At 53.5% G+C, this 26,274-nt stretch overlaps 1 protein-coding gene across 1 annotated transcript; it reads right to left on the bottom strand.

Moving 5' to 3' along the window:
* Positions 1-8,508: 8,508 nt before the first annotated feature.
* On the bottom strand, positions 8,509-18,039 carry LOC144947983 (G-protein coupled receptor 54-like). The gene is made up of 6 exons (XM_078877413.1): positions 17,715-18,039; positions 15,899-16,023; positions 15,001-15,136; positions 11,830-12,068; positions 11,446-11,565; positions 8,509-8,820 (listed from the first exon to the last, which is right to left on the bottom strand). The coding sequence occupies exons 1-6, from the start codon at positions 18,037-18,039 to the stop codon at positions 8,509-8,511; spliced, it is 1,257 nt and encodes a 418-aa protein (XP_078733539.1).
* Between the last annotated feature and the right edge of the window lie 8,235 nt (positions 18,040-26,274).

Genomic DNA, 26,274 nt, shown 5'->3' with positions numbered 1-26,274 from the left:
ACGCGCGCACAGCAAGAGCGGTAAGCACTCGCCCCCTACCGCCGGGAGACTTCAGCTCATGTACGAGGTTGTGAGCCCTGTGAGCCCTGCGGCTCTTGACTCGGGTGCAATCGCAACAAACAAAAATACGAACAAGAAATATCTTACAATACTAATAACCTTTTTTTCTGGCAACAAAACTGAAACCTTTTTACGAGGAATCATCACGTGTGCATCAGCCACAATACTTGTGGTCAAAATACAAACAAAAACACACACTGATAATGTATTGGCATTGACCTTGAAACTGATTGGTCCACACCAGAGACGGCTTTCGTTTGAGCCTCGTCTCAAACGGAGCTCGACATCTTAAAGTGACGACGCGCAACAGAAAAATCCAGGAACAAAAACACCAGCAAAGTCCTCCGCAGGAACTCCCGCTCCTCCCAGCGTGGTCTCAACCCCGAGGTGCGTGAACTCGAACTCGAACGGAATAAAAACTCATTCCTGCGGAGGGAGCTGGTAGGAACGTTGGGTTGCTCGGTCAATGGCCAGGGTCAACGGCGGCGCGGTGTATTCCGCAAATATGCCCGACTGTGAGGGCGGGCTCAAGCCGGCGTGAGTAGGTGAAACGTTGAGTTTTATAAGGGCACCACGGGGTGACCAGCCCCTCCCCACCCAGCCCCATCCCACCCTCCCCACCCAGCACCTCCCCACCCAGCTCCACCACACCCAGCCCCACCCCACCCACCCTCCCTACCCAGCCCCTCCCCACCCAGCCCCACCCTCCCCACCCAGCCCCTCCCCACCCAGCTCCACCCCACCCAGCCCCTCCCCACCCAGCCCCACCCCACCCTCCCCTTCCCACCCAGCCCCTCCCTCCCTACCCAGCCCCTCCCTGCACGACGGACACAACAATCCCCTGTGGGCTGGTGTAACCAGGAGGTTCCTACCAGTATGAACTCGGGTCTCGCCGAAGGAGTTGGGTGCGGGTCTCGTCACGCCGGGGACGAACCACGTGACCCCCCCACCCCCCCGCCGCGGGCCATCGAGGGCGTTCAGAGTGGTCTCACGCCATGCCCCCTCCCTCCCCTCCCTCTCTCCGTCTGTGACCGCAGATCTAACCGGTTCAGCGCACTGAGCGACGCAGTGAAAGCGTGCAGCAGATACGAAGCGTCACCCCCCCTCCTTCAATGCGTGGAAGTCAAAGAATCTGTGACGTATTCTCATCCTACTTGCTAATCTGAGTTCTTATGCGCTACGGAAGCTCATTAACTTTGCACTAGAATCCAACATGCTAATCTAAGTTCATTCCCTTTAACATGGCACGCTATGTATTACCTTTAAACTTATATAAACTCTTTGCTGGTAACAGCTTTAATCTTGATTTGAAGCGTTCGTGACTGCAGGGATTCATATTCTTGGTTCTTTCGGTAAAGTCACGTCGTTATATTTTATTTTATAACTGCGAACCAAAGAGTATGGTAACAGCTTCGCTGCACAAGGCAGCAGACATCGCAGCCGTCGCGATTCTCACCTGAAGACGAGCGCTTGTGTTGCGTTCGAAACGTCGTGATTTATTTTATTGTATTTCTACCTACGTGACTTGAGCGAAAGACCGACAGAGAGAGCTGTGACGGCGTTGGCAAGAGGAGGAGGCCACCGTGTTAACTGGCCCGCGTCACGGTCTGCCAAATATGCCAATTGGTTCAGTTATTGTTATTGCTAGTTCAGCACGAACCGGTGGTGTGTCGGAGAGTTGAACCCGCAACATTCAGTAACGAATTGGCACTTTTTGTTTACGTGACAAACCGTACGAATTGTCTGCGGTCGGGTGGTGGCAGGGGTTTAACGACACATTTATATTTGCGCGGTGTAACTAACAAAAATTTCAAATTTGGTTATTTCGGTAAATTCACGTAGTGAGAAAAATGTATAAAATATAGTTATTATTTAATTTTATTTCTAATTACGCGACTTTTCCGAATTTTATCAAATATAATTATTATTTTATTTTATTTCTAACTACGTGACTTTACCGAAAGAACTAAAGAGTATGGATTCCTGCAGTCATGAAAGCTTCAAATCACGATGGGTAATAATGTTCGCGACCACAGGCTGCCTGCTGCTACGTGGTAAACCAAATAATGCCAAATTTGAAGGAAAAAAATCTGCAAGTTACTCAATTTGGATCGGGCATTTTAACAACAACAACAACATAGGTTTTTTCGGTAAAGTCACGTAGGTAAAAAATGAAAATTAATAAAAGTCGTAATTTTTATTTTATTTTTATTTTACTTTTATTAATTTAAATTTTTACCGTCACGAAAGCTTCAAATCTAGAAACAACAACAACAACAATTGTCTCCCTATTACCGCGACTTTCAGGACCCTCCTGATCAAACCAAAAACACCGAGTCCTTGAGACTCTGTGAGATCTTTCCTGGCAGAGTCGAGCGGACCGTGCGTGATGAAGGGCGCTGCAATTCCGAGACGGTGGGGGGCCCAAATGGATTCCAGCTCAATTAGCGCTGGGGGGGGGGGTGCGACTTTGGGCGGCTTCCGATACCCCGTGTCTATGTGTGTGTCTCTCTCTCTGTGTGTATATATGTGTTGTCTCTCTCTCTCTGCTTGTCTCTGTGTGAGTCTCCCTCTCTCTGTGTCTTTGTGTTATCTCTCTCTGCTTGTGTGTCTGTCTGTGTGTCTATGTTGTTTGTCTCTCTCTCTCTGTGTCTTTGTGTTATCTCTCTCTGCTTGTGTGTCTGTCTGTGTGTATATGTGTGTGTCTCTCTGTGTGTCTCTGTGTGTGTTCTCTCTCTGCTTGTGTGTATGTCTGTGTCTATGTGTGTGTCTCTCTCTGTGTTGTCTCTCTCTGTGTGTCTCTGTGTTATCTCTCTCTCTGTTTGTGTGTCTGTCTGTGTGTCTATGTTGTGTGTCTCTCTCTCTCTGTGTCTATGTGTATTTCTCTCTGTGTGTCTCTGTGTGGGTTCTCTCTCTCTGCTTATGTGTCTGTCTGTGTGTCTCCGTGTCTGTGTTTTGTCTCTCTCTCAAATGTAGCAATCTTTAGAAGAACGTAATCAACCAGGTGGGGTGTTGACTGTTGTGTTAGCCGACTCTCTGTGTTGTATTGCATTATATTTCTAAGTTTACTAGGTTTTTTTTCTCTTTCATTTGTACCTGATGATGATTGCTTGTGTTGCAATCGAAACGTCGTGTGCTATTATTTAATGTATTATTTTCTCTTTATACGTGACTTTACCGAAAGAACCAAAGAGTCATTCCCGCAGTCACGGAAAGCTCCAAATCAAGTTTGCTTTAACTGAGCCGCGGAATTTGAGACCCAAAAAAAATCGTTAAAACCTCCTCTGTTGTTAGACGACAACACGAGTCAGTGGATGAGAAGAAAGGTCACTTACGGGGTTGTTGTTGTTGTATTGATGTAATTACATTCCGCTTACAAAGGAATGCCGCTGCCCCAGCCGTGTTTCAAAGGGGAGTTGCACTCTACTCGACTTGCGATCCAGAGGGTCACCAGTTCGATCCCACCACTCCCAGGCCGATGGTGAAGCAATGGCAGAGGAGGCCGTCATTCTAACATTCAAATATGCTCAAAATGTCCCCCGCAATATATTGGTATAAAATAGATTTCTGTTGAGATGATTGTGGTTATGGTTGTACTTTATTAATCCCTAAACTCTGCCATTGCATACAATGAAACAAGAAAAGGTAAAAAAGAAAAAAAAACAGCAATGTAATACAATACACTATTAGACATTATTGTAAAAAAAGTTAAAAGTGCATCCTATGTGTTAGTGCATTTTTTAAAAATATTTTAGGCAGGAAATTCGTTTTCAAATTATGCTTTTTTTTCTGGGGGGGGGGGCCCAGACCCCCTGACCCCCTGGAAGATTTGGTCCCCCCCAATGTTGACTCCATGGCTACGTCCTTAATGGCAGGGCAAGTTTCTTAGACCCACCTCGCTCCCTCTGCCTCTGCCCACTCAGCAGTAGGTCAGTCACAGACACGGCGATGGGCATGTTCCAAGTTGGTGTTGTGTAAGCAGGGTTGTGTAGAGGCCGGGGATCAGAGGTCTCCTTAGCTCGAGCAACGGTTCTGAATGTTTACTGCAGCCCTGCACCCCGTTGGGTCTCTCTTGACTTAAAGCTTTCGTGACTGCAGGAATCCATATTCTTTGGGTATTTCGCTAAAGTCACGTAGATGGGTTAAAAATTAATAATTGGTTCTTAATCGTTAAAAAGAAAACAATGTCAATAAACGCATCGGGGTTTGATGAAACAGAGTAGGTTTACGTGCCCCCGTACTTAATTTGTGTTTCGAAGATTTACCTCCTTAAACAAAAACCTGCCCACGTCTCGCACCACCAGGGGGTGCGTGATCTCTGGGTTCAGCGCCGACTTCGCTCGGGTAGCGTGGGGCGTGCGTGCGCCTCCTGCCGGTAGGGGTAGCGACGATTGCTGCTGTGTGTGTCCGGCTTAGGGGCCCCCACAGTGGCAGCTGTCCCTGTGCATCAGTCTGCTGCCAGTTGGATGGGGCGCCGATGATGACGATGATGCCGCCGCCGCTGCTGTGTGTGTGTGATCCCAATGGAGCGAATTTTTTTGCAGTGACATTTTTGCGAATTTGGCAAATGTTCAGCCTTGACGGCGACGACACGGCACGGCCCTCCCCTTGCGAATGACTGTGCGTAGCTCCGAGTATTATGATTATTGTTATCAAGGCGGCTATTGAACCCACGGTGATGTATCCAGTGGAGGGGGGTCCGCTGGGATTGAACCGGCAGGTCACGTGCGGGTGGGGTAGAGGGGCAGGAATGGAGGAGGAGACCCAACAGCCCTCACGAGGCTGGTGCCACCTCCCTGCCGGCAGCAGCAGGGACGTGGTACCAGCCCCCACGAGGCTGGTGTCACCTCCCAGCCGCCAGCAGGGACGCGAGCGAGCGACTTGCAGGGAGTGGCTGCGACTCTCTCGACCCGATCACGGTCCTAGTCATACTTCATCGTTCACTTTCATCATGCGATGATTCCAATGTGGGAGCGGCAGTGGCAACAGTCAGCGGACGTTCCACACATCGCGGGTCCCAATATCTGTGGGGGTCACATCTCGCCACGGTGGCTAGGAGATGTTAACTACCTCGCCTGGTGTACGGGAGGTCGTGGGTTCTATTCCGACACTGACGATGCCTGCTGCAGCTGTATATTTGGAGTTTGCGTGTCTCTCTCATCATCACCACGGTGGCTAGGAGATGTTAACTACCTCTCCTGGTTTACGGGAGGTCGTGGGTTCTATTCCGACCCCGACGATGCCTGCTGCTGCTGTATATTTGGAGTCTGCGTGTCTCTCATCATCACCGCGGTGGCTAGGAGATGTTAAGGACCTCGCCTGGTTTACGGGAGGTCGTGGGTTCTATCCCGACCATGACGATGCCTGCTGCTGTATATTTTCGCCAGGCCGGAGCCTGTTGGCCCATCAATCAACCCTCATCTCCCGTCTCCCTGGCAACACCTCCAACGTGCACAGCTGGTCGACCCCGTTTGCACCCGCTTAGCCCCTTCGCAACTGGCGGTTTGTCCGTGCAACCTCATGTGGCACACGCTCACCTGTTTGCCCTCAGTTGCCCTGTGCAGGCTGCGTATTTCACTCCTCTACACATAGAGACCCATAGAGATAGAGACTCGTCGAGATACACAGAGACCCACCGAGACACATAGAGACCCATAGAGACCCATAGAGATACATAGAGACCCACAGAGAGATACATAGAGACCCATAGATACACAGAGACCCATAGAGAGATACATAGAGATAAATGAAAGACCAGCCACAGCAGTGCCACCGTCGCAACGCAGGCTACGGATCGCAGAGTGAACCCACTGTGGCAGTCTGCGCCCCTTCAACGGAGGAGGATGAGGAACAGCGACACGACACAAACTCTCTCTCTCTGCTGTGGACAGCAGCAGCGCCTCCACATTGAGTCCGAATCTTTTATTTAGACGACAGGAGGAGGAATCCGAGCGGCTATGAAGCTCTTTGTTGCACAGATGGTCTCATAGGGGGCACGGCGTGTGCGATAATAAAAAAAACACTCGCTTTGGTGTTGGTGTCGCGTGCGTTGTGATCTGTCTCGCGTTCACCACGCGGCTGCTGAGCGAGGCAATGCTCACGAATCCTCTTCACTAGCGCGCAAACCCGAGCGGGCGGCGAGATGCGCGTTCGACAAAACCCTCTTTGGGGTTTCTCTTTGGCTGCTCGTCCAGGTCGAGAAGGTCAGCGTGGTTGGTGACGATCGCTATCCAAAATTACAGCTCGCAACAACAACAACAACCACCACTGCGACCTACAACAACACTTACCAATACCACTACAGCTACACTTACAACCACCACCACCACTACAGCATCAGACCACAGCAACAACAATTGTCACAACAACAACAACCACCATCGCAGGAATAGCTCCAACCGCACTCGCAACCACCAACCGATGCTAAAGAGTGAAGCTACGACTACAGCCTACCCATAGCAACAAGCAACCACAACCACCACAGCAGCCAACAACAACGACATATCACCGTAGCAACGGTGACTACAGCCACAGAAGCAGCAGCGAGCGCAACCTCCTTTGAGTCGGTGGGTGGTCTCAACGACGAATCCGACCACACGTTACGCTCTACCGAGCTGGTGGTCTCGACAAGGCTGACAGTTTTTGTTACATGCACTGCGCTGGTGTGTGTTGTTGAATTCAACAGCTGCCACAATCACGCCACAACTACGGTCCGCCACAACCACAACCGCAACATTAACCCCCTGCGGCGGTATCGCGATCTCCGTCGTGGTGACCGCGCCGTCCGGAGCGATTCCGCCTTCCTCCGATTCCCACGCGCGTGCATGGAGCCGGCGGGCCAGAGCCGGCGGGGCCTCGCGGGTCGCCCCAGCTCCGTCGTGCGGCGGCACGGCTCTGCAGCGCGGCCCAAACCGCCGGAAAACCACGCGGCGGCGGCGGCGTTGTTGTTGTTGGGGCCGCTGGTCCCCGAAGTCCCTCCCTGCTCCGTGCCTATGGCAGGGGCTCTGCCGTGCGCCGACCCCTCGCTGCTCTGCGAGCAGCTGCTGCCGTCGCTGGGCTCATCGCCCGACGGCTCCCCTCCCTGGTCCGTCCCTCCGCGAGCTCGTGTGAGAGGCATAGCTCGCCGCACGCCCTCGTTCACCTGCAGACGCTGCGTTGTCTCTCCACGGATCACGCGCTATTAAACGGGGGTCAGGGGTCGGAGGGCGAACGACGCTGCCCTCACACTGCGCGAGTCCCGGCGGCGACAAACGGAGCGGGGGCCTGCGGACGCACCGACCCCTTCCCCCACACTACGAGTGCACACACCTGCACACATGCGACACCCACTCGTGCGCCGCTCTACGCAGCGCTCACTCACGCGGCGAACCACTGTGTACACACGCGCACCCACACGTTCCCACTGCTCGACAAGATCACGCGAGGCCACGCTTCGCTATTAATGATTTATTATTCGCTACCTGGTAACTAATGTTGAATCAGTGAGTCGACGAGGCTGGCCTATTCCACTGAACCTGTACCTATTCCTTATCTATCGGCTATTATCCTACTTCACCTTCTTACTCCCTGTTAGATGCCCACGGCGGTTCGTTGATCCCGTACTCGCAGCGTGCCTCGATGCGTCTCACGGACGTTCGGGTCGCTGGACTGGAGAGCGTCCTGTCGCCTGGCGCTGGAGAGAAGAGAGCCCGATCTCTCCTTTGCCCCCCTTTTTTATCCTCCCTACATCAAAGGGATGCGGCTCCGCGCCGGACGGTGGCCCTCAGCTTTTCCTTAACAATGGGCTCGCGTCCTCTAGCACGCGCACTGCGGTTCCGGACGCCTGTGATATGCTAATCAATGTGCGGCGTTGCGCGGCGTAAATTCTAATTAATCCCTTTCCCTCCCTAACAATGGTGCCTGCGCGCTCAAGCGTAATTATCCCAACCATCCGTGACTATGCGCAAGAGCCCCTGCGGTCCCGCTACTCATGCTGTCCCGTCCCTCCCCTGCTTGCCCCGTCGACACGTGGGTGGTGTGTGTGGGGGATGCGCTTCAACCGCGGTGGCCGAATGCCCCTCGCCGCGGCCATGCCATCTTAAGGCAGGTCGCAGCGCCGCGGTGCAACGTAGCGTCGGGGGAGGCCGTCCAATTCCCTGATCGCCGGAAACCGTGAGAGTTAATCCCGATAAGGGTTTCTCGGATAAAAACCGGTCGATCAGGTGACCTTCCCTTCCAGCTCTATGGGGGGGGGGGGGGAAATGCGTGCAGGTGTGTTCATGTGAGGTGAGGTGAGGGGGACGAGGGGTTGGCTCCGTTGCTTGGTGGTGGCGAGGTCGGGGATGGGGCGCCTGCTGAACGGCTTCGTGGTGGCGGCATCACATTGTCATCGCTACGGTGCGCCGCTGGGCCGTGTGGACTCTGGAACTCCGCTCCGCCGCCGCCGCCGAGTTCGCGCCGCCGACGCCGCTACGGTGCCTGGGCCATGCGCTCCATCTCCACGTGGAGCACGGCGATGCAGCCGGTGGCGGAGGAGCCCGGGGCAGGGACCGACGCGGCCGTCGGCGGCGGCGACGGCGGCGGCGGCGGCGGCGGTGGCGGAGCGGCGTGCACGCGCCGGTTGCACGCACGCGGGAAGGCCGTGCGGAAGAGCTTGCGGAACGAGCTGCCCATGAAGGCGTAGACGATGGGGTTGAGCGCCGAGTTGGCGTACGACATGCAGTGCGCCCAGATCTTCAGCTTGTAGGTGCCATAGCTGTGCGAGAACGTCGGTGCCAAGGCCTGCGCGGGGAACCCAGAGAGCCGCGGGGGTTGATCGTCTCGAGCGACGTGCGCCACGTCGCGGTCGCGATCTTTATTCACGCCCGGAGGGATCCGACGAGCTGTGAAGCTCTTGATTTGAAGCTTTCGTGACTCCAGGAATCCATACTCTTTGGTTCTTTTGGTAAAGTCATGTGGGTATAAAATAAAATAAATCACGACGTTTCGATCGCAACACAAGCGGTCGTCCTCAGGCGGAAACAATATAATCCAGCAGTGAAACTGCTGAACCAGCGAGAGACCAGCTACAACAACAAGAGGTTATTATATATATGTGGTGATGGGCAAGCAGGCGGGGCCTGAGCTGGAAAGAACTCCACCCCCGGATGCAAGCACGTCCGTTGTGTTAATGGGGGAGATTGGGGAGAGAGGGTTTAGGGAGGGAGATTAGCATGAATGAGCGTCCGTCCCGCTTCAGAGGATCATGCCCGCATATGCGCACAACGGCAGTGTTAATGAGAGATTAGCACCAGGGAGTGTAATCCAAAGGACATGTGAGAGATCTAAGAGAGAGGCATAGAGAGAGAGACACAGAGTCGGACATAACAGCTGACATCGGCAGGTAGGATGGAAACATCAGTCAGTTAATACTTTACCTGGTTAATAACGCCCTTCCAATGATTGCTCAGTTTGTACCCATCTTCTCGGTTGAAGTTGTGTCTGTGTTTATATATCTGGATGGCTTCATGAACAAATCTTTGAAGGTAGCCGGGAGGTTTGCAGAGTACCTCCGTCTCGGAAAAATCAATTTCGTGTGAGCCCACAGCGTTAAAACAATGATCGGCAATGGCAGAGGTAATGGTACTACCGTGTTTCAAATCTGCCTTGTGTTTACGAACGCGGTCTGAGACATGTCGTTTCGTTTCCCCAATGTAACTGCTGCCGCAACCACAACTCAGTTTGTAGACACCAGGGTATTGAATGTCAGGAATCACATCCTTTACAGATGGGATTAAATCACGGATTTTGTGTAATGTGTTGAAACGAACCTGGATCTTGTGTTTGTTTAAGATTTTGGAAATCTTTTTGGTAACCCCTGCTATGTATAGTAAAAGTAATGGTTTTGGTTGGATCCTCAGAAGGTTGTCTCCGCATGGCTGGGGAGACAGCTTTGCGGATTGTACGGTCCGAGTATCCGTTCACCCTGAGGGCTCAGTGTACGTTGCTCCAACTCACTGGCTAGGTGGTGCTGGTCGGAGATGCAACGGGCCCTGTGGTGGAGTGTTTTGATGAGGGAATTATTCGTCTCGTGATGACGCCGACAGCAGCGGGGCCGGGGGTAAAATACAATGGGGGGGTGGGTGTGTGGGTGAGGATGTGTGTGGGTGTGTGGGGGTGTGTGGGTGGGTGGGTGGGGGTGTGTGTGGGTGGTTGGGGGTGTATGTGCATGAGGGGTGGACAGTCCTCTACTCGGGGCAGGAGACTGCCAAACAACAGGGAGTGGCTCTTCGTCTGAACAAAAGAATGAAGGGGGCGTGGGAGCGTGGCGGTGAGGTGTGGGAAGTGGTAAGCCCCAGACTACTTTGGGCTCGCCTTCCCATCAACCGGAGGCGAGGAGTGGTGGTCGTGGTTACTTATGCCCCCACTGAAGACGAACATCCGTGGAGGGATGCAGGCAAGGCCGATGAGTCAGATGGCTTCTATGACCTCCTGTCACAGGTGCTGGCTAAAGTGGCCCCTGTTGGGCGACTTCAATTCCCGAGTTGGTCATTTTTCATCGGTTGCGTAACGCTGTGTGGAAGCTACCTGGTCTGTTGCTCCGCACGAAGCTTCAGGTCTGCTCGGCCACGGTCATTCAATCCCTTTTATACGCTTGCCAAACGTGGACTACCTTAATGGAACATCTTTGCCAGTTAGAAACATTTAGGCTGGCCTGCCTACGATCCATCCTGGGTTTAACCAGGCTGGAGTGTGTGAGGACCTCACAAATCCTTGAAAGATCTGGACAAAGTCCCATCGGTGAGCTCTTCTGGCAGGTAAGGCTGCGTTGGCTGGGTAATGTAGCCCGCATGCCCAGCCACCGCATGCCTGAATAGCTTTTGTTCGGCCTGATAGAGGAGGCTAAATGGGCGTGGCATGGGCTAGAGAAGAGTGGACTTGCTGATGACTGGTAGCAGCGATGTCAACATCGGCCTCTGTGGAGGAGGCTCGTGAAGGACGCTACAGGGCAGTTGGAGGCAGTCCCCCTCCAACAATAACGGAGGGCAGAGGAGCGACGCTCACAACAACGAGCGGAGCGCCGGGTGGCTAAAGCACAGCAAGTTGGCACAGTAGGAGGCACAGGTGGTGCATTAGCCAGTTATCTCAGTCATCTCAGTCAGTCGACCCGTGGCACCTGGGTCTGCCCCGTGACCTCCTGCCAGCGCGCGTTCGACACTTCACGTGGCCTCAACGTGCACATAGCCTGGCACAAGCGTCGTGGTGACGTCACCGCCACTTAGTGGCGAATGGCGGTTGTTGTTGTGTGGGTGGGTGTGTTGGTGGGGGTGTGGGTGTGTGGGTGATGGTGAGGGTGTGTGTGTGGGTGAGGATGTGAGTGGGTGATGGTGTGGGTGTGTGGGTGCGTCACGGGGGGGAGCGCGTCACCTGGTAGAGGATGAGGATCTGGATGGGGCCCCAGCAGATGGCGAACAGCGCCACGATGACGACCACCATGCGGGACACGGCGGCGTGCACCGCCCGCGAACGCTCCGACACCAGCTGCCCCTGGTGCGCACGGACCCAGCGGGCGGCGAGGGGGACGGGACAACCGCGGTCAGGGCGCGACCCCCACCCCACATCCCTCCGCCCCCCTCCCACCCCCCGGGGTGACGGATTTGCCGAGGTCTCACGCAGAAGAGGGAGGGGAGGGCACATATATGTCTGTGGAACTTCTTTCGCACCGTACGTAGCCAACCGCGCCAATCGGAGACGCGGGGGGAAGGCCAACAAACTGAACGCAGAAGGCAGCTCCGTCCCGTCGCCTCCCACCTGGTAGTTGTTGTCGACGGGCTGCACGACGGGGCGGCCGATGCGGTTGAGCATGAATCCGTAGCTGAGGCAGATGGTGAGCAGGGGCAGCAGGTAGGTGAGCGCGAAGGTGTAGAGGAGGAACGCCACGCGGCGGCCCTCCGACAGGAAGCTCTCCACGCAGTAGGTCCGGGGGCCGTACCAGAAGCCCTCCTCCACGCGGTGGTGCAGGGCCACGGGAAGCGAGGCCACGAACGAACCTGCGGGGGGCGGAGTGGGGGGAGGGAGACACGGGGAGGGAGACACGGGGAGGGTGACACGGAGGGAGACACGGGGAGGGAGACAGGGAGGGAGACAGGGAGGGAGACACGGGGAGGGAGACAGGGAGGGATCAGATCGCGTTAAGTACAACGATTGATTGTGTTGCGATCGAAACGTCGTAGTTTTCTTTTTGTTATTTTCTTTGATCCTGTCTACGTGACCTTACCGAAAGACCCAAGAATAAGTACGATGCATTTATATTCACGCGATCTAACCCCAACAACAACCTTTATCCTTTACTGTGGATTCTATTGGTGGCCGCCATCTCAGCTGGCCACGACGATGCGGCTGCGTTGGCTGCAGTGGTGCAACAGCGCAGTCAACAACGCGACCCCATCAGCACGTTCCGTGTCAACACCACTGCGCGTCGCCTCGAGAAGCAATTACATATGTAATAGGCCCTATTATCATCGCACGTTTCTCTACGTATCGAGATTGCTAATTCGCGCCATTTTTAAATGTGGCAGGAGACCGCAGCTTGCCCCGACAGTACGTGGCGGCTATCCGGGAAAATCTTTATCTTTGTCTAGATCAGTGACCGCTCTACATCCTCTCCCTAGAGCCGTGGGTGGCCTTGAGCATCGTCAAACGCACCCACGTGGACACCCTACCGCCCACGTGGGCACCCTACCGCCCACGTGGGCACCCTACCGCCCACGTGGGCACCCTACCGCCCACGTGAGCACCCTACCGCCCACGTGGGCACCCTACCGCCCACGTGGGCACCCACCTCGCCGCCCACGTGGGCACTTCCCAGCCCACGTGGGCATCTCCCACGTGGGCACCTCCCACGTGAGCACCACAAGGCCGTTGAGGAATCTTTTTCTTGTTTGAAATGTAGCTTTTCGATTTAAAGCTTTCGTGACTGCAGGGATTCATCTTCTTGGTTCTTTCGGTTAAAGTCACGTAGAAGGGAAGTAATAAAATAATAAAAATAAAACATAATTAAATAATTCTCACGACGTTTCGGCCACAACGCAAGCAACGCAAGCAGCCGTCCTTGCGTTGTGGCCGAAACGTCGTGAGAATTATTTTATTATGTTTTATTTTTATTATTTTATTACTTCCCTTCTACGTGACTTTACCGAAAGAACCAAGAAGATGAAATGTAGCTGTCAACCCATACCGTTTAGCCGTATTCTTGTACAGGGAAATTTAATTTCCAGGTCCACAGGGCATACAGCCGTTTCAATTCGGGCAAACAAAAGTTTTGTTGTCTATTTGTTTGTGTTTCTCCCTTGTGATGTGACTTTGTAGGAATGAACGTTGAGATTTATAAGGGCACGGGGGTGACCTATGAGGTCTGAACTGGTCTGTGGTTGGCAGCTAGGATACAGGAGCTCAAGGCGCTGTCTATAACATCGTTTTGAAAAGCCGTGACAACATTTGAGTGATTTAGATGGCCAGGGGCAGTGAGCGTCAGGGCCAAGGAATGAGTGGCCGTAACAGAGGGCACGTGGGGGGTCACGAAAGGGCGATAGGGGAGGGGCGAGGGGGCGGGGTGAGGGGAGGGGGGGAGTGGAGGGGCGAGGGGGGGTGGAGGGGCGGCAATTCTCATTTGGCGATGGACGGGATGCGAGGTGATTCGTGATTCGCCTTCCTCGCGTGTCAGACACCTTTAGCCAGCCGCTCCTCGTGCACCGACAACGATCGCGCTGATGGCTTCCACCATCATCACCACCATCATCATCACCATCATCATCACCAGCAGCATCACCATCATCATCATCACCAGCAGCATCATCACCATCATCATCACCACCATGCTCATCTCCATCATCACCAGCAGCATCACCAGCAGCATCACCATCATCACCATCATCACCACCATCATCACCATCATCATCGCCACCATCACCACCGTCATCACTATCATCATCACCAGCAGCATCATCACCATCATCACCACCATCATCATCACCATCAGCATCACCAGCAGCGTCACCATCATCACCATCATCATCACCATCATCACTATCACCACCACCATCATCACCATCACCACCACCATCATCACCATCACCACCACCATCACCACCACCATCACTACCATCATCACCACCATCATCGCCATCATCATCATCACCATCATCACCATCATCATCACCACCACTGTTATCATTTCTCTTTATCTTGTGTACCCGTCTTCACTGAGTCTCAAGACGCTGGTTGATTTTCAAGAGGTTCCTGGCCAAGCGTTGAGCAATTGGGGAGATTTGGGATGGGGTGGTCGCAGAGGTAGTTGAGGATTAAAAGTTGACTTAAAGCTTTCGTGACTGCAGGAATTCATATTATTGGTTATTTCAGTAAAGTCACGTAGATAGAGAAAAAAATTACAATAAAAAAATAAATTTAAATTTAAAATAAAATAACAAAAACCCACGACGTTTCGGTCGCAACACAAGCGGTCTTCATCTCTCCGCCTGATGAAGGCTGCTTGTGTTGCGATCGAAACGTCGTGGTTGTTTTTACTTTTATTTTTAATTTAATTAAAAAAAATATTTTTATTTTCCACCTACGTGACTTTACCGAAAGAACCAATAATTTCCCAGAGTATAGTTGAGGATGGTTGTAATTTTAAATTCCAGTCGTGGGTAACGTTCAAGATCCCGCGATCTGCCGCTCGAGGGAGTTCCGCCGGAGCCGACCCAGCCGTGCGCCCGCCTCGCCGACCGCAGTGGCCCAAGTTCGACAAATCGCGCCGCGAATTTCTCTGGACGGGACGGAGTTGGGGGTGGTTCGGATCACGGCTCGACAACGTCGTCCCCTCGTGTTGGGGCGCGAACAGCGGCAGGCTCGGACGACGGTGCTGCCCCCCCCCCCCGGTACCCGTCCAGATGGGGGGCACTGCCCCCCTGCCCCCCCTGGTACCCGTCCAGATGGCCGCGCTGACGGAGAGGGCGAGGCGCGTGGTGCGGCGGTAGAGCGACTTGAGGGGTCGCAGCGTGAGGTAGCAGCGGTCGATGCTCATGGCCGTGAGCGTAGCGCACGTGGCCTGCACCGTCACCTGGTCTCTCGCGCACACACAACAGGCAAAGGTCCCCCGTGTAGCCTGCGACGGACTGTTGGGGCAAGTGCTTGCGAGCGAGCGCGACACTGACACACACAGAGTGTGGCTCCACACGCACTCACTCACACTCATCCACATTCTCACTCACTCTCACTCACTCTCACTCACTCTCACTCACTCTCACTCACTCTCACTCACTCTCACTCACTCTCACTCACTCTCACTCACTCTCTCACACACTCACACACACTCACTCATCCACACTCATACACACACACTCACTCTCACTCATTCACACTCACTCACACACACTCACTCACACACTCACACTCACTCACTCACACACTCACTCACTCACACTCACTCTCATTCACACTCACTCACTCACTCTCACCCACTCACACTCACTCACACTCATTCACACTCACTCATCTAGACTCGTTCACACTCTCACTGACACTCACCCACACTCACACTCTCACTCACTCTCACTCACTCACACTCTCACTGACACACTCTCACACTCACTCACACTCTCACACTCACTCACTCACACTCACCCACACTCTCACACTCACTCACTCACACTCACCCACACTCTCACACTCACTCACACCCACACTCACTCTCACACTCACTCACTCACCCACACTCTCACTCACTCACACGCCACACGACGAAGGGGTGGCGTGTGGGGGCTGGGGGTGGACACAGACCCCCACGTGTGCACGGCGTCACCACTGGCAAGCCGACGGTCACCTGCTGAAGGTAGTTGACGAACTTGCACATGAAGTCCCCGAACACCCAGCTGGGCAGTGGGTAGAGCGTGGCCGTGAAGGGCACGCAGCTCACCAGGAAGATGACGTCCGTGCATGCCAGGCTCGCTGTGGGCACAGCAGTAGCAGCAGCGGGGATCGTAGCGGCAGTGGCGGTGGTGACCGCCCCCACGACTGCTTTGTCCGCATCTGAGCGAGCAGTTGCTTAGTCAACCACGGCTCTCGAAACCCAGATACTAAATCATCGCCCCCACGACTGCTTTGTCCGCATCTGAGTGAGCAGTTGCTTAGTCAACCACGGCTCTCGAAACCCAGATACTAAATCATCGCCCCCCACGACTGCTTTGTCCGCATCTGAGCGAGCAGTTGCTTAGTCAACCACGGCTCTCGAAACCCAGAAACTAAATAATCGCCCCCCACGACTGCTTTGTCCGCATCTGAGCGAGTAGTTGCTTAGTCAACCACGGCTCTCGAAACCCAGAAACTAAATCATCGCCCCCCACGACTGCTTTGTCCGCATCTGAGTGAGCAGTTGCTTAGTCAACCACGGCTCTCGAAACCCAGATACTAAATCATCGCCCCCCACGACTGCTTTGTCCGCATCTGAGCGAGCAGTTGCTTAGTCAACCACGGCTCTCGAAACCCAGAAACTAAATAATCGCCCCCCACGACTGCTTTGCCCGCATCTGAGCGAGCAGTTGCTTAGTCAACCACGGCTCTCGAAACCCAGATACTAAATAATCGCCCCCCACGACTGCTTTGTCCGTATCTGAGCGAGTAGTTGCTTAGTCAACCACGGCTCTCGAAACCCAGATACTAAATCATCGCCCCCACGACTGCTTTGAACGCATCTGAGCGAGCCGTTGTTCGGTCAACCACGGCTCTCGAAACCCAGAAACTAAATCATCGCCCCCACGACTGCTTTAGCTGAAGCAATATACAGTCCAAAATGTATACTGTACGTGATGGTCCAGATGTCCTGTGCCCCCCCCCCCCCAATATTTTTTTTATTGGCCTATAACATTGTTTTTTTCTTTCTAGATTTGAAGCTTTCGTGACTGCAATGACTCATACTCTTAATAATAATAGAAATAAAATAATAAATCACGACGTGATATCACTTGATACAGTAAATTTAGCTGCGACGGTCCCACCTGATGACGGAGACTTGTGTTGCCTCCGAAACGTCGTGATTTATTATTTTATTCCTATTATTATTTTTTTATTGTTAGTCTCTTTTTTTACCTACGTCACTTTACTGAAAAAAACCTAAGAGTATTGTTTTTTTAATATTCCTGGATATTTCAGTAAAGTCACGTAGATAGGTTCAAAGAAAATAACAAAAAAACTACGACGTTTCGATCGCAACATGCGACCGCTTGTGTTGCGATCGAAACGACGTAGTTTGTTGTTATTTGAACTTATCTCCGTGACCCACGAATATGAATCCCTGCAGTGACGAAAGCTTTAAGTGAATTGTTGTTTTTTCCTTTGCATATTCATTTCTGTTTTAAATAGACCTTAACAATATCTATATGAGCGGAACGATGGTGATGATGATGTTGATGATGTCTGTCTGCATCTCTGTATTGTATCGCTGTTCTGCCCATCCTGTCAGCACGGTCGGCTACGTACGGTGCAAACGAAGTTCAACACACGCACATATCAACACAAGCGTTGTCCAATTCAATACCGACGTGACTTTACCGAAGGCTACAACACTGTGGATGTGTGTCTCTGTGTCTCTGTGTCTGTGTTCTATGCGTGCCCCTCTCTCCAGCCCCCCCCCCCCCCCTTACCGATGTAGAAGTTGGTGACAGTCCGCATCTGCCTGTTCCTGCCGACGACGACCACCACCAACAGGTTCCCCGTGAGCCCCAGGGCCATGATGAGGGCGAACACGAGGGGCACCAGCCACGCGTCTATCAGGGGGGGCGGTGTGGCCCCTGCCGCCCATGCCACCATCTCGACCGCCGTCCCCTCCTCTGACCCCCGGGTCGCGGTCTCCCCGTGGCACCGCTCAGCCGAACTCTCAGACTCGGTGCCGATCGCCAGGAGCGCCGACAGGAGGCAGCTCCAGCCGTCCTGCTCGTCCGTCACGTTGAGCGGAGCGCGCTGCGTCATTCCCGTCCGTGTGAGCGCGTGTGAGCTGAGAGTGTTGGAGCGTGCTGAGTATGTGGGGGGGAGCGGTGGTGCAGCGGTTAGCGCTACGCTGCGCTACGAACCCGGCTGTGAGCCGAGTTCGATTCCCGCTCACGGCCAAAAATCAGTGACGATTTTCTGAACCGGTTCTGGGCTTCCCGTAGGTCGACACAGCCTCAGATGAGTACTCGGTGCGGGGTGTAAACATCGCCACTGGGGAGACAAAGGCGGCCGGGCGTGGTGCTGGTCACCCACCCCCCGTGTGCCGTGCCGGCCTTCACAGATGCTGCCCGCTAGCGGCACTTGCCCTCGAATCGTCTGCGTGGGGCTACCCGTGCCATCTCTTGCACGTGTGCGAGCACGCAACGCGCACACTCACGCGTGCGTTCAAGCGAAGCGATCGGTCGCACGCAACCTGGTCGCACGCAACCCGCCGGGAGTTGGGCTGACCGCGACCTGAGCGCGACTGATCGCCACGGACTCGCACGTATTTATAGATCGGAGGGAGGTGGCGTCTTTGTGGTGCGTCGCTTGTTCAATTCGCCTCGCCTGCTGGCAGATTGTCGATCGTCTTGTGGCACCGTTAGCGAGGTTGTGTGTTCACCAGCGTATCGCCTGACCCCTGTGCGTGTGTGAGTGTGCACACTCACACAGGCTAACACATGTGTTAGCCTGTTGGCTTGTGTGTGATACCACCAAACTGGCGGTGTGTCTGCGCGACAATCAGACGATGTGTCCGCCTGTTTGTGAACTCCTCGGTGTGTCCGCCCCGCCTTGTAGCTCTTCTGCCTGCCAAGCGAGACGACAGCCTCTATGAATGTGGCCAATCACCAAAGTCTGGGCCATCCCCCCCAGCACAGCCGACCAGGAAAGTGATTTCAGGCTGAGCTGATTTTCGGCGATGCGCAGGACCGGTTCAGATATTCGCTGCTGAACGGGGATCAAACTCGGGTCGCCGGATTGGTAGCGCAGTTGCGCTAACCACTGCGCCACCGCTCCCCACAAGCGAGCGCGCAACAAAGACAAAGATCCCCCGGGTAGCCTTTGAAAAAAGTGTTGGGGGCAAGTGCTGTTAGCGAGTCAGCACGCTGAGACGGGCAGGTGCATTGCTTTTTAATTCCACGATGTGATATCTAACAGCGGTTGTCGTCTGTTTAGACTCGCCATAGGAACGTAGAATTTCCACCAATAGTTCGGGGATGTGAACGGCAGATGAGTACCTCAATGGCCATTTAAGTCTGGAATCGCCGATATCGTTAGTTTATGTTCAGGAGAGACGCACGCTTGGATTGATTACATCCAGAGAGAGACTGGGAGCGTGACCACGTGGATTCGTGGACACACACCCAGGTTAGAGACATCAAATTGATCTTCATCCAGCAGTCGATAGACCATGATAACGATGACACCATTATCAGGCCGTGGTCAATCACTGCTGGACAAAGGCCTCCTCCCCAAGCCATCGCCAACCACCTCTCACGCCACTCCATTATCATTCTTTGCCAAATCATTCGGCGATGCCGCAGCTGCTGCGTTGGCAGTGGTGCACAAACAAAACCAACAACAACAACAACAAACTCAACACGCTCCGTGTCAATAACAACACCGCGCGTGCGTGGCCTTAAAAGGGATAACATATAACAGGAGACGTTTCGGGCAATGACCCTTCTTCAAAGCAGGTATTTTATTATTCGCATTTTGCCCGTCCAGGGATTCTGAAACTTGCAAGCGAAGAGCAGACCGCGACGTGATATGCATTGCATCAACTCGTGTGCAATTTGTAAGGGCGCGGTGACACGGACCTATTTCATTTCAAGGTAAACAGGACCCTGCGGGGTGGGCTGGTAGGAATAATACTAATACCGGTACAGGGATATCGACCGCACACACACGCGCACACACACACGCACATACGCGCACATACACGTACACACGCACACACACGCACACACACCGCACACACACACACACACATGCGCGCACGCACACGCACACGTAATGAAGTTGTGTTGCTACGCTTCCAGTTCGCCGTGAATAACGATCCGAAGCCCAATAGCGCCCATTCATCACGCCGCTCGAGTGGGCCGGACACGCACACACGCACGCACACAGTCACACATATACACACACGCACACACGCGCATACACACGCACACGCGCACACACGCGCACACACACTCGCACACACATACACACGCGCACACACGCACACACATACACACACGCACACACACGCACACACATACACACGCGCACACACGCACACACATACACACACGCGCACACACGCACACACATACACACACGCACACACGCGCACACATACACACACGCACACACACGCACACACATACACACGCGCACACACGCACACACATACACACACGCACACACGCGCACACACGCGCACACATACACACACGCACACACACGCACACACATACACACACGCACACACATACACACGCGCACACACGCACACACATACACACACGCACACACGCGCACACACGCGCACACATACACACACGCGCACACACGCACACACATACACACACGCACACACACGCACACACATACACACGCGCACACACGCACACACATACACACACGCACACACGCACACACATACACACGCGCACACACGCACACACATACACACGCGCACACACGCACACACATACACACACGCACACACGCGCACACACGCACGCACACACACGCACACACATACACACGCGCACACACACACGCACACACACACGCACCTCTCACCTGCAAGGCAGCGGTCGCCGCTTCTCCTCCCACGTCTCTCGTCGCGGCAGCTGTAACGATGGTGCAAGTTTGTTTTTATCATCAATTCCTCCTCCACCCCTCCCCGCCACTGTTCACCCACCAGAATAAATGAGTTCGCCCATAGTCAGTCGATCACAAAGTTTCGCCGTGAGGCGCCGGAAGCGACGGCCATCTTGTTTAATTCACAGATCGCAGGGGGAGCGGGCGGCCATCTTGTCGGACAGGGTCATGCCAAGTGTTTGCAGTAGGGGGCGATGTTGATACACGGACGGACGGACGGACGGACGGACGGACGGACGGACGGACGGACGGACGGACGGACGGACGGACGGACGGACGGACGGACGGACGGACGATATAATCTATTGGTGGTCTGGTCCACTTCGTTCCTACCAGTATAATCTATTGGTGGTCTGGTCCACTTCGTTCCTACCAGTATAATCCCTCGTTCATCACGACGTCCTTTTTACTTTTCAAGGTAATAATCCCTCGTTCATCACGACGTCCTTTTTACTTTTCAAGGTAATAATCCCTCGTTCATCACGACGTCCTTTTTACTTTGATGTCTCAACAACAGCGTGACGGAGATCACGTGATGACGTGGGGGTTCTGCCCTTTGTAGTGAGAGGGCTGTGAGTTGACGCCGAGGAGGGGGGAGGAGGCGCCTCGGCCCCCCCCCCCATGTGGAGTGACGTCACCCGCTCATGATTATTAATGAGGAGCGGGGGGGGGGGGGTGGAGTGACGTCACGCGCGTTACACACGGACATTATTGGGTAATAATAATAGTAGCAGCAGCAGCAGCAACATCCTTTTCACCATCGGTCCTCGTGGTTCCACCCCGGCTCCACCCCCCTCCCGCCAAGTTAATAATCGCGACGCATCGCAAGTTGCATGAGGGTCACAGCCAATGATGGGCACATCGCTTGCGGTGTGTGAGGTGGGGGGGGGTGAAGTGTGGGTACTCCGGCTTCTTGAGATGTACCCCCCCACGGCAGAGGGGCTGTCTCGAGTGGAGGTCGCCTCCACAGGCAATGGCACTTGCAGGGCTGCGCCTTCATATCGTTTCACGTGAACTGGAGTCATCCTGTGGCCCGGGGGGTGTCTGGGTGTGAGCGAGACCACGACGATGTCCAGCGCGTGGCTCCACGTTCTGTTGAAGGCTGTATGGGAGATCTCTTGACCACACGGTGCACCTAGCCTGGCACGAGCGGGTGTAGTGAACGGCGAGGCTTGTAAATGTGACTGTCACTGCCATCGTGAGGGTGACGGTGAGGGCAGGGAGAGATGGGAGGGAGGACGAGAGAGATGAGGGTGGAGAGAGAGAGAGGCGAGGGACAGGAAGAGAGAGGTGACAGGAAGACAGAGAGATGAGAGAGATGAGAGGGGGGGGGATAGGAAGACAGAGAGATGAGGGGGGGGTGATAGGAAGATAGCGAGACGAGAGGGAGCGGAAGAGATGACAAGAGAGGCGAGTGGAAGGAAAAGAGGGTTGCAGAGAGGCAGCGGAGACGAGAGGGAGGGAGGAGGGAGCAGGGGAGGAGAGGGAGGGAGGAAGCGAGGAGAGTTTAGAGGGAGACGAGAGAGCAGTGACGTGCACTGGCTCGTGTCAGAGCCAGATTCACACACTGAGGGGGGGGCGTGGCCTCACGGAGGGGGGCGTATCACATCTGTGTCTAACACGCCCCCCTCAGTGAGGCAAATGTGATAGCTGCCTCCCCTGGTGCTTTTTCATTGCAGTTTCACGACGAGACCAGCGAGCCTAAATATCTTTATACACCTACGTGAAATAAGTTACCTGGAGTATGTAAGGCGAGGACATGCAATGAAGGGGTCTACAAACATTGCATTGGTGACATACTGAGATAGTAACAGGCACGCGCTTATTGCCCGCGCTCCATCCAGTTACTGAGGGGTTGCGCAATCAGAGGGGAGGCAGAGCTCGTCGCTGCCTCACCTCTCGTCTCTTCCTGCATTTGCAGCGACGCTCCGCAAATTTGTCGATTCTGACTATAAAAATGATTAGAATCGTACAGAAATCGCATTTATAACACAGATCGGTGGAATTTGTAAAAATATTTTTTTTATTTTTTTTACTTTTCGTAACAGCTCTTTTCATTGGCGTATGACAGGTGGTGAGTAGGAGGCTTCGCGTCCCCTGCCTCCCCTGACCGCACGTCCCTGCTAGAAGAGAGACACACAGAGAGATATATTCACACAGAGACACACACAGAGTGAGTGAGTGAGACACAGAGACACAGAGTGAGACACAGAGACACTGAGTGAGTGAGTGACAGAGAGACACACACAGAGACACAGAGAGACAGAGACACAGAGTGAGTGACAGAATGAGACACAGAGACACACAGAGACACAGAGACTCAGAGTGAGTGAGTGACAGAGTGAGACACAGAGACAGAGAGTGAGAGACACAGAGACAGTGAGAGAGACACACACAGAGAGAGACAGAGAGAGACACAGAGTGAGTGAGTGAGTGACAGAGTGAGTGACACAGAGACTCAGAGTGAGTGAGACACACAGAGTGAGACACAAAGACACGGAGTGAGTGACAGAGAGACACACACAGAGACACAGAGAGACAGAGACACAGAGTGATTTTTGCACACAGTGTTGGTGTACGGTGCTTTTTCTGCAATATTTTGCTCTTTTCTTGGATTTTCTGTTTGCACTTAGTCACTTTAAGATGTTTTCTTGTTCATGTTTTTGTTTTTTTGTTTGTTGCGGTTGCACCCGATTCAAGAGCCGAATGGCTCACAGGGCTACACCTAATAAATGAAAACTTGAAACTTGAGTGAGTGACAGTGAGACACAGAGACAGAGAGTGAGAGACACAGAGACACACAGAGACTCAGAGTGAGTGAGTGACAGAGACAGTGAGAGAGACACACAGAGACACAGACAGAGACACAGAGAGACACAGAGACTCAGAGTGAGTGAGTGACAGAGACAGTGAGAGAGACACACAGAGTGAGTGAGAGACACAGAGACAGTGAGAGAGACTCAGAGTGAGTGAGTGACAGAGTGAGTGAGACACACACAGAGACACAGACAGAGACACAGAGAGACAGAGACACAGAGTGAGTGACAGAGTGAGACACAGAGACAGAGAGACACAGCCACACTGAGACACACAGAGACACACACAGAGTGAGGAGAGTGACACAGAGACTCAGAGTGAGTGAGTGACAGAGTGAGACACAGAGACAGAGAGACACAGCCACACTGAGACACACAGAGACACACACAGAGTGAGGAGAGTGACACAGAGACTCGGAGTGAGTGAGTGACAGAGTGAGACACAGAGACAGAGAGTGAGAGACACAGACACACTGAGACACACAGAGACACACACAGAGAGACACACAGAGACTCAGAGTGAGTGAGTGACAGAGTGAGTGAGACACACAGAGAGACACAGACAGAGACACAGAGTGAGTGAGTGACAGAGTGAGACAGAGACAGAGAGACACAGCCACACTGAGACACACAGAGACACACACAGAGTGAGGAGAGTGACACAGAGACTCGGAGTGAGTGAGTGACAGAGTGAGACACAGAGACAGAGAGTGAGAGACACAGACACACTGAGACACACAGAGACACACACAGAGAGACACACAGAGACTCAGAGTGAGTGAGTGACAGAGTGAGTGAGACACACAGAGAGACACAGACAGAGACACAGAGTGAGTGAGTGACAGAGTGAGACAGAGACAGAGAGACACAGCCACACTGAGACACACAGAGACACACACAGAGTGAGGAGAGTGACACAGAGACTCGGAGTGAGTGAGTGACAGAGTGAGACACAGAGACAGAGAGTGAGAGACACAGACACACTGAGACACACAGAGACACACACAGAGAGACACACAGAGACTCAGAGTGAGTGAGTGACAGAGTGAGTGAGACACACAGAGAGACACAGACAGAGACACAGAGTGAGTGAGTGACAGAGTGAGACAGAGACAGAGAGACACAGCCACACTGAGACACACAGAGACACACACAGAGTGAGGAGAGTGACACAGAGACTCGGAGTGAGTGAGTGACAGAGTGAGACACAGAGACAGAGAGTGAGAGACACAGACACACTGAGACACACAGAGACACACACAGAGAGACACACAGAGACTCAGAGTGAGTGAGTGACAGAGTGAGTGAGACACACAGAGAGACACAGACAGAGACACAGAGTGAGTGAGTGACAGAGTGAGACAGAGACAGAGAGACACAGCCACACTGAGACACACAGAGACACACACAGAGTGAGGAGAGTGACACAGAGACTCGGAGTGAGTGAGTGACAGAGTGAGACACAGAGACAGAGAGTGAGAGACACAGACACACTGAGACACACAGAGACACACACAGAGAGACACACAGAGACTCAGAGTGAGTGAGTGACAGAGTGAGTGAGACACACAGAGAGACACAGACAGAGACACAGAGTGAGTGAGTGACAGAGTGAGACAGAGACAGAGAGACACAGCCACACTGAGACACACAGAGACACACACAGAGTGAGGAGAGTGACACAGAGACTCAGAGTGAGTGAGTGACAGAGTGAGACACAGAGACAGAGAGACACAGCCACACTGAGACACACAGAGACACACACACAGTGAGGAGAGTGACACAGAGACTCAGTGAGTGACAGAGGGAGACACAGAGACAGAGAGACACAGCCACACTGAGACACACAGAGACACACACAGAGTGAGGAGAGTGACACAGAGACTCAGAGTGAGTGAGTGACAGAGTGAGACACAGAGACAGAGAGACACAGCCACACTGAGACACACAGAGACACACACAGAGTGAGGAGAGTGACACAGAGACTCAGAGTGAGTGAGTGACAGAGTGAGACACAGAGACAGAGAGACACAGCCACACTGAGACACACAGAGACACACACAGAGTGAGGAGAGTGACACAGAGACACAGAGTGAGTGAGTGACAGAGTGAGACACAGAGACAGAGAGACACAGCCACACTGAGACACACAGAGACACACACAGAGTGAGGAGAGTGACACAGAGACTCAGAGTGAGTGAGTGACAGAGTGAGACACAGAGACAGAGAGACACAGCCACACTGAGACACACAGAGACACACACAGAGTGAGGAGAGTGACACAGAGACTCAGAGTGAGTGAGTGACAGAGTGAGACACACACAGAGACACAGACAGAGACACAGAGAGACAGAGACACAGAGTGAGTGACAGAGTGAGACACAGAGACAGAGAGACACAGCCACACTGAGACACACAGAGACACACACAGAGTGAGGAGAGTGACACAGAGACTCAGAGTGAGTGAGTGACAGAGTGAGACACAGAGACAGAGAGACACAGCCACACTGAGACACACAGAGACACACACAGAGTGAGGAGAGTG

Source organism: Lampetra fluviatilis, chromosome 3 (genome assembly GCF_964198595.1).
Source record: "Lampetra fluviatilis chromosome 3, kcLamFluv1.1, whole genome shotgun sequence".
Lineage (NCBI taxonomy): Eukaryota > Metazoa > Chordata > Hyperoartia > Petromyzontiformes > Petromyzontidae > Lampetra > Lampetra fluviatilis.
This window is presented reverse-complemented; position numbering and strand designations above follow the sequence as displayed.

Bases quoted from the DNA above. Each gene is read 5' to 3' on its own strand.
- LOC144947983 (XM_078877413.1), bottom strand. From the start codon at position 18,039: ATGACGCAGCGCGCTCCGCTCAACGTGACGGACGAGCAGGACGGCTGG. The intron at 12,069-15,000 runs GTACCAGGGGGG...CGCCCCCCGCAG, and splicing joins CAGCGCGGCCATCTGGACGG to GTTCGTTCGTGGCCTCGCTT. The intron at 11,566-11,829 runs GTGGGAGGCGAC...CGTGCGCACCAG, and splicing joins CCGTCGACAACAACTACCAG to GGGCAGCTGGTGTCGGAGCG.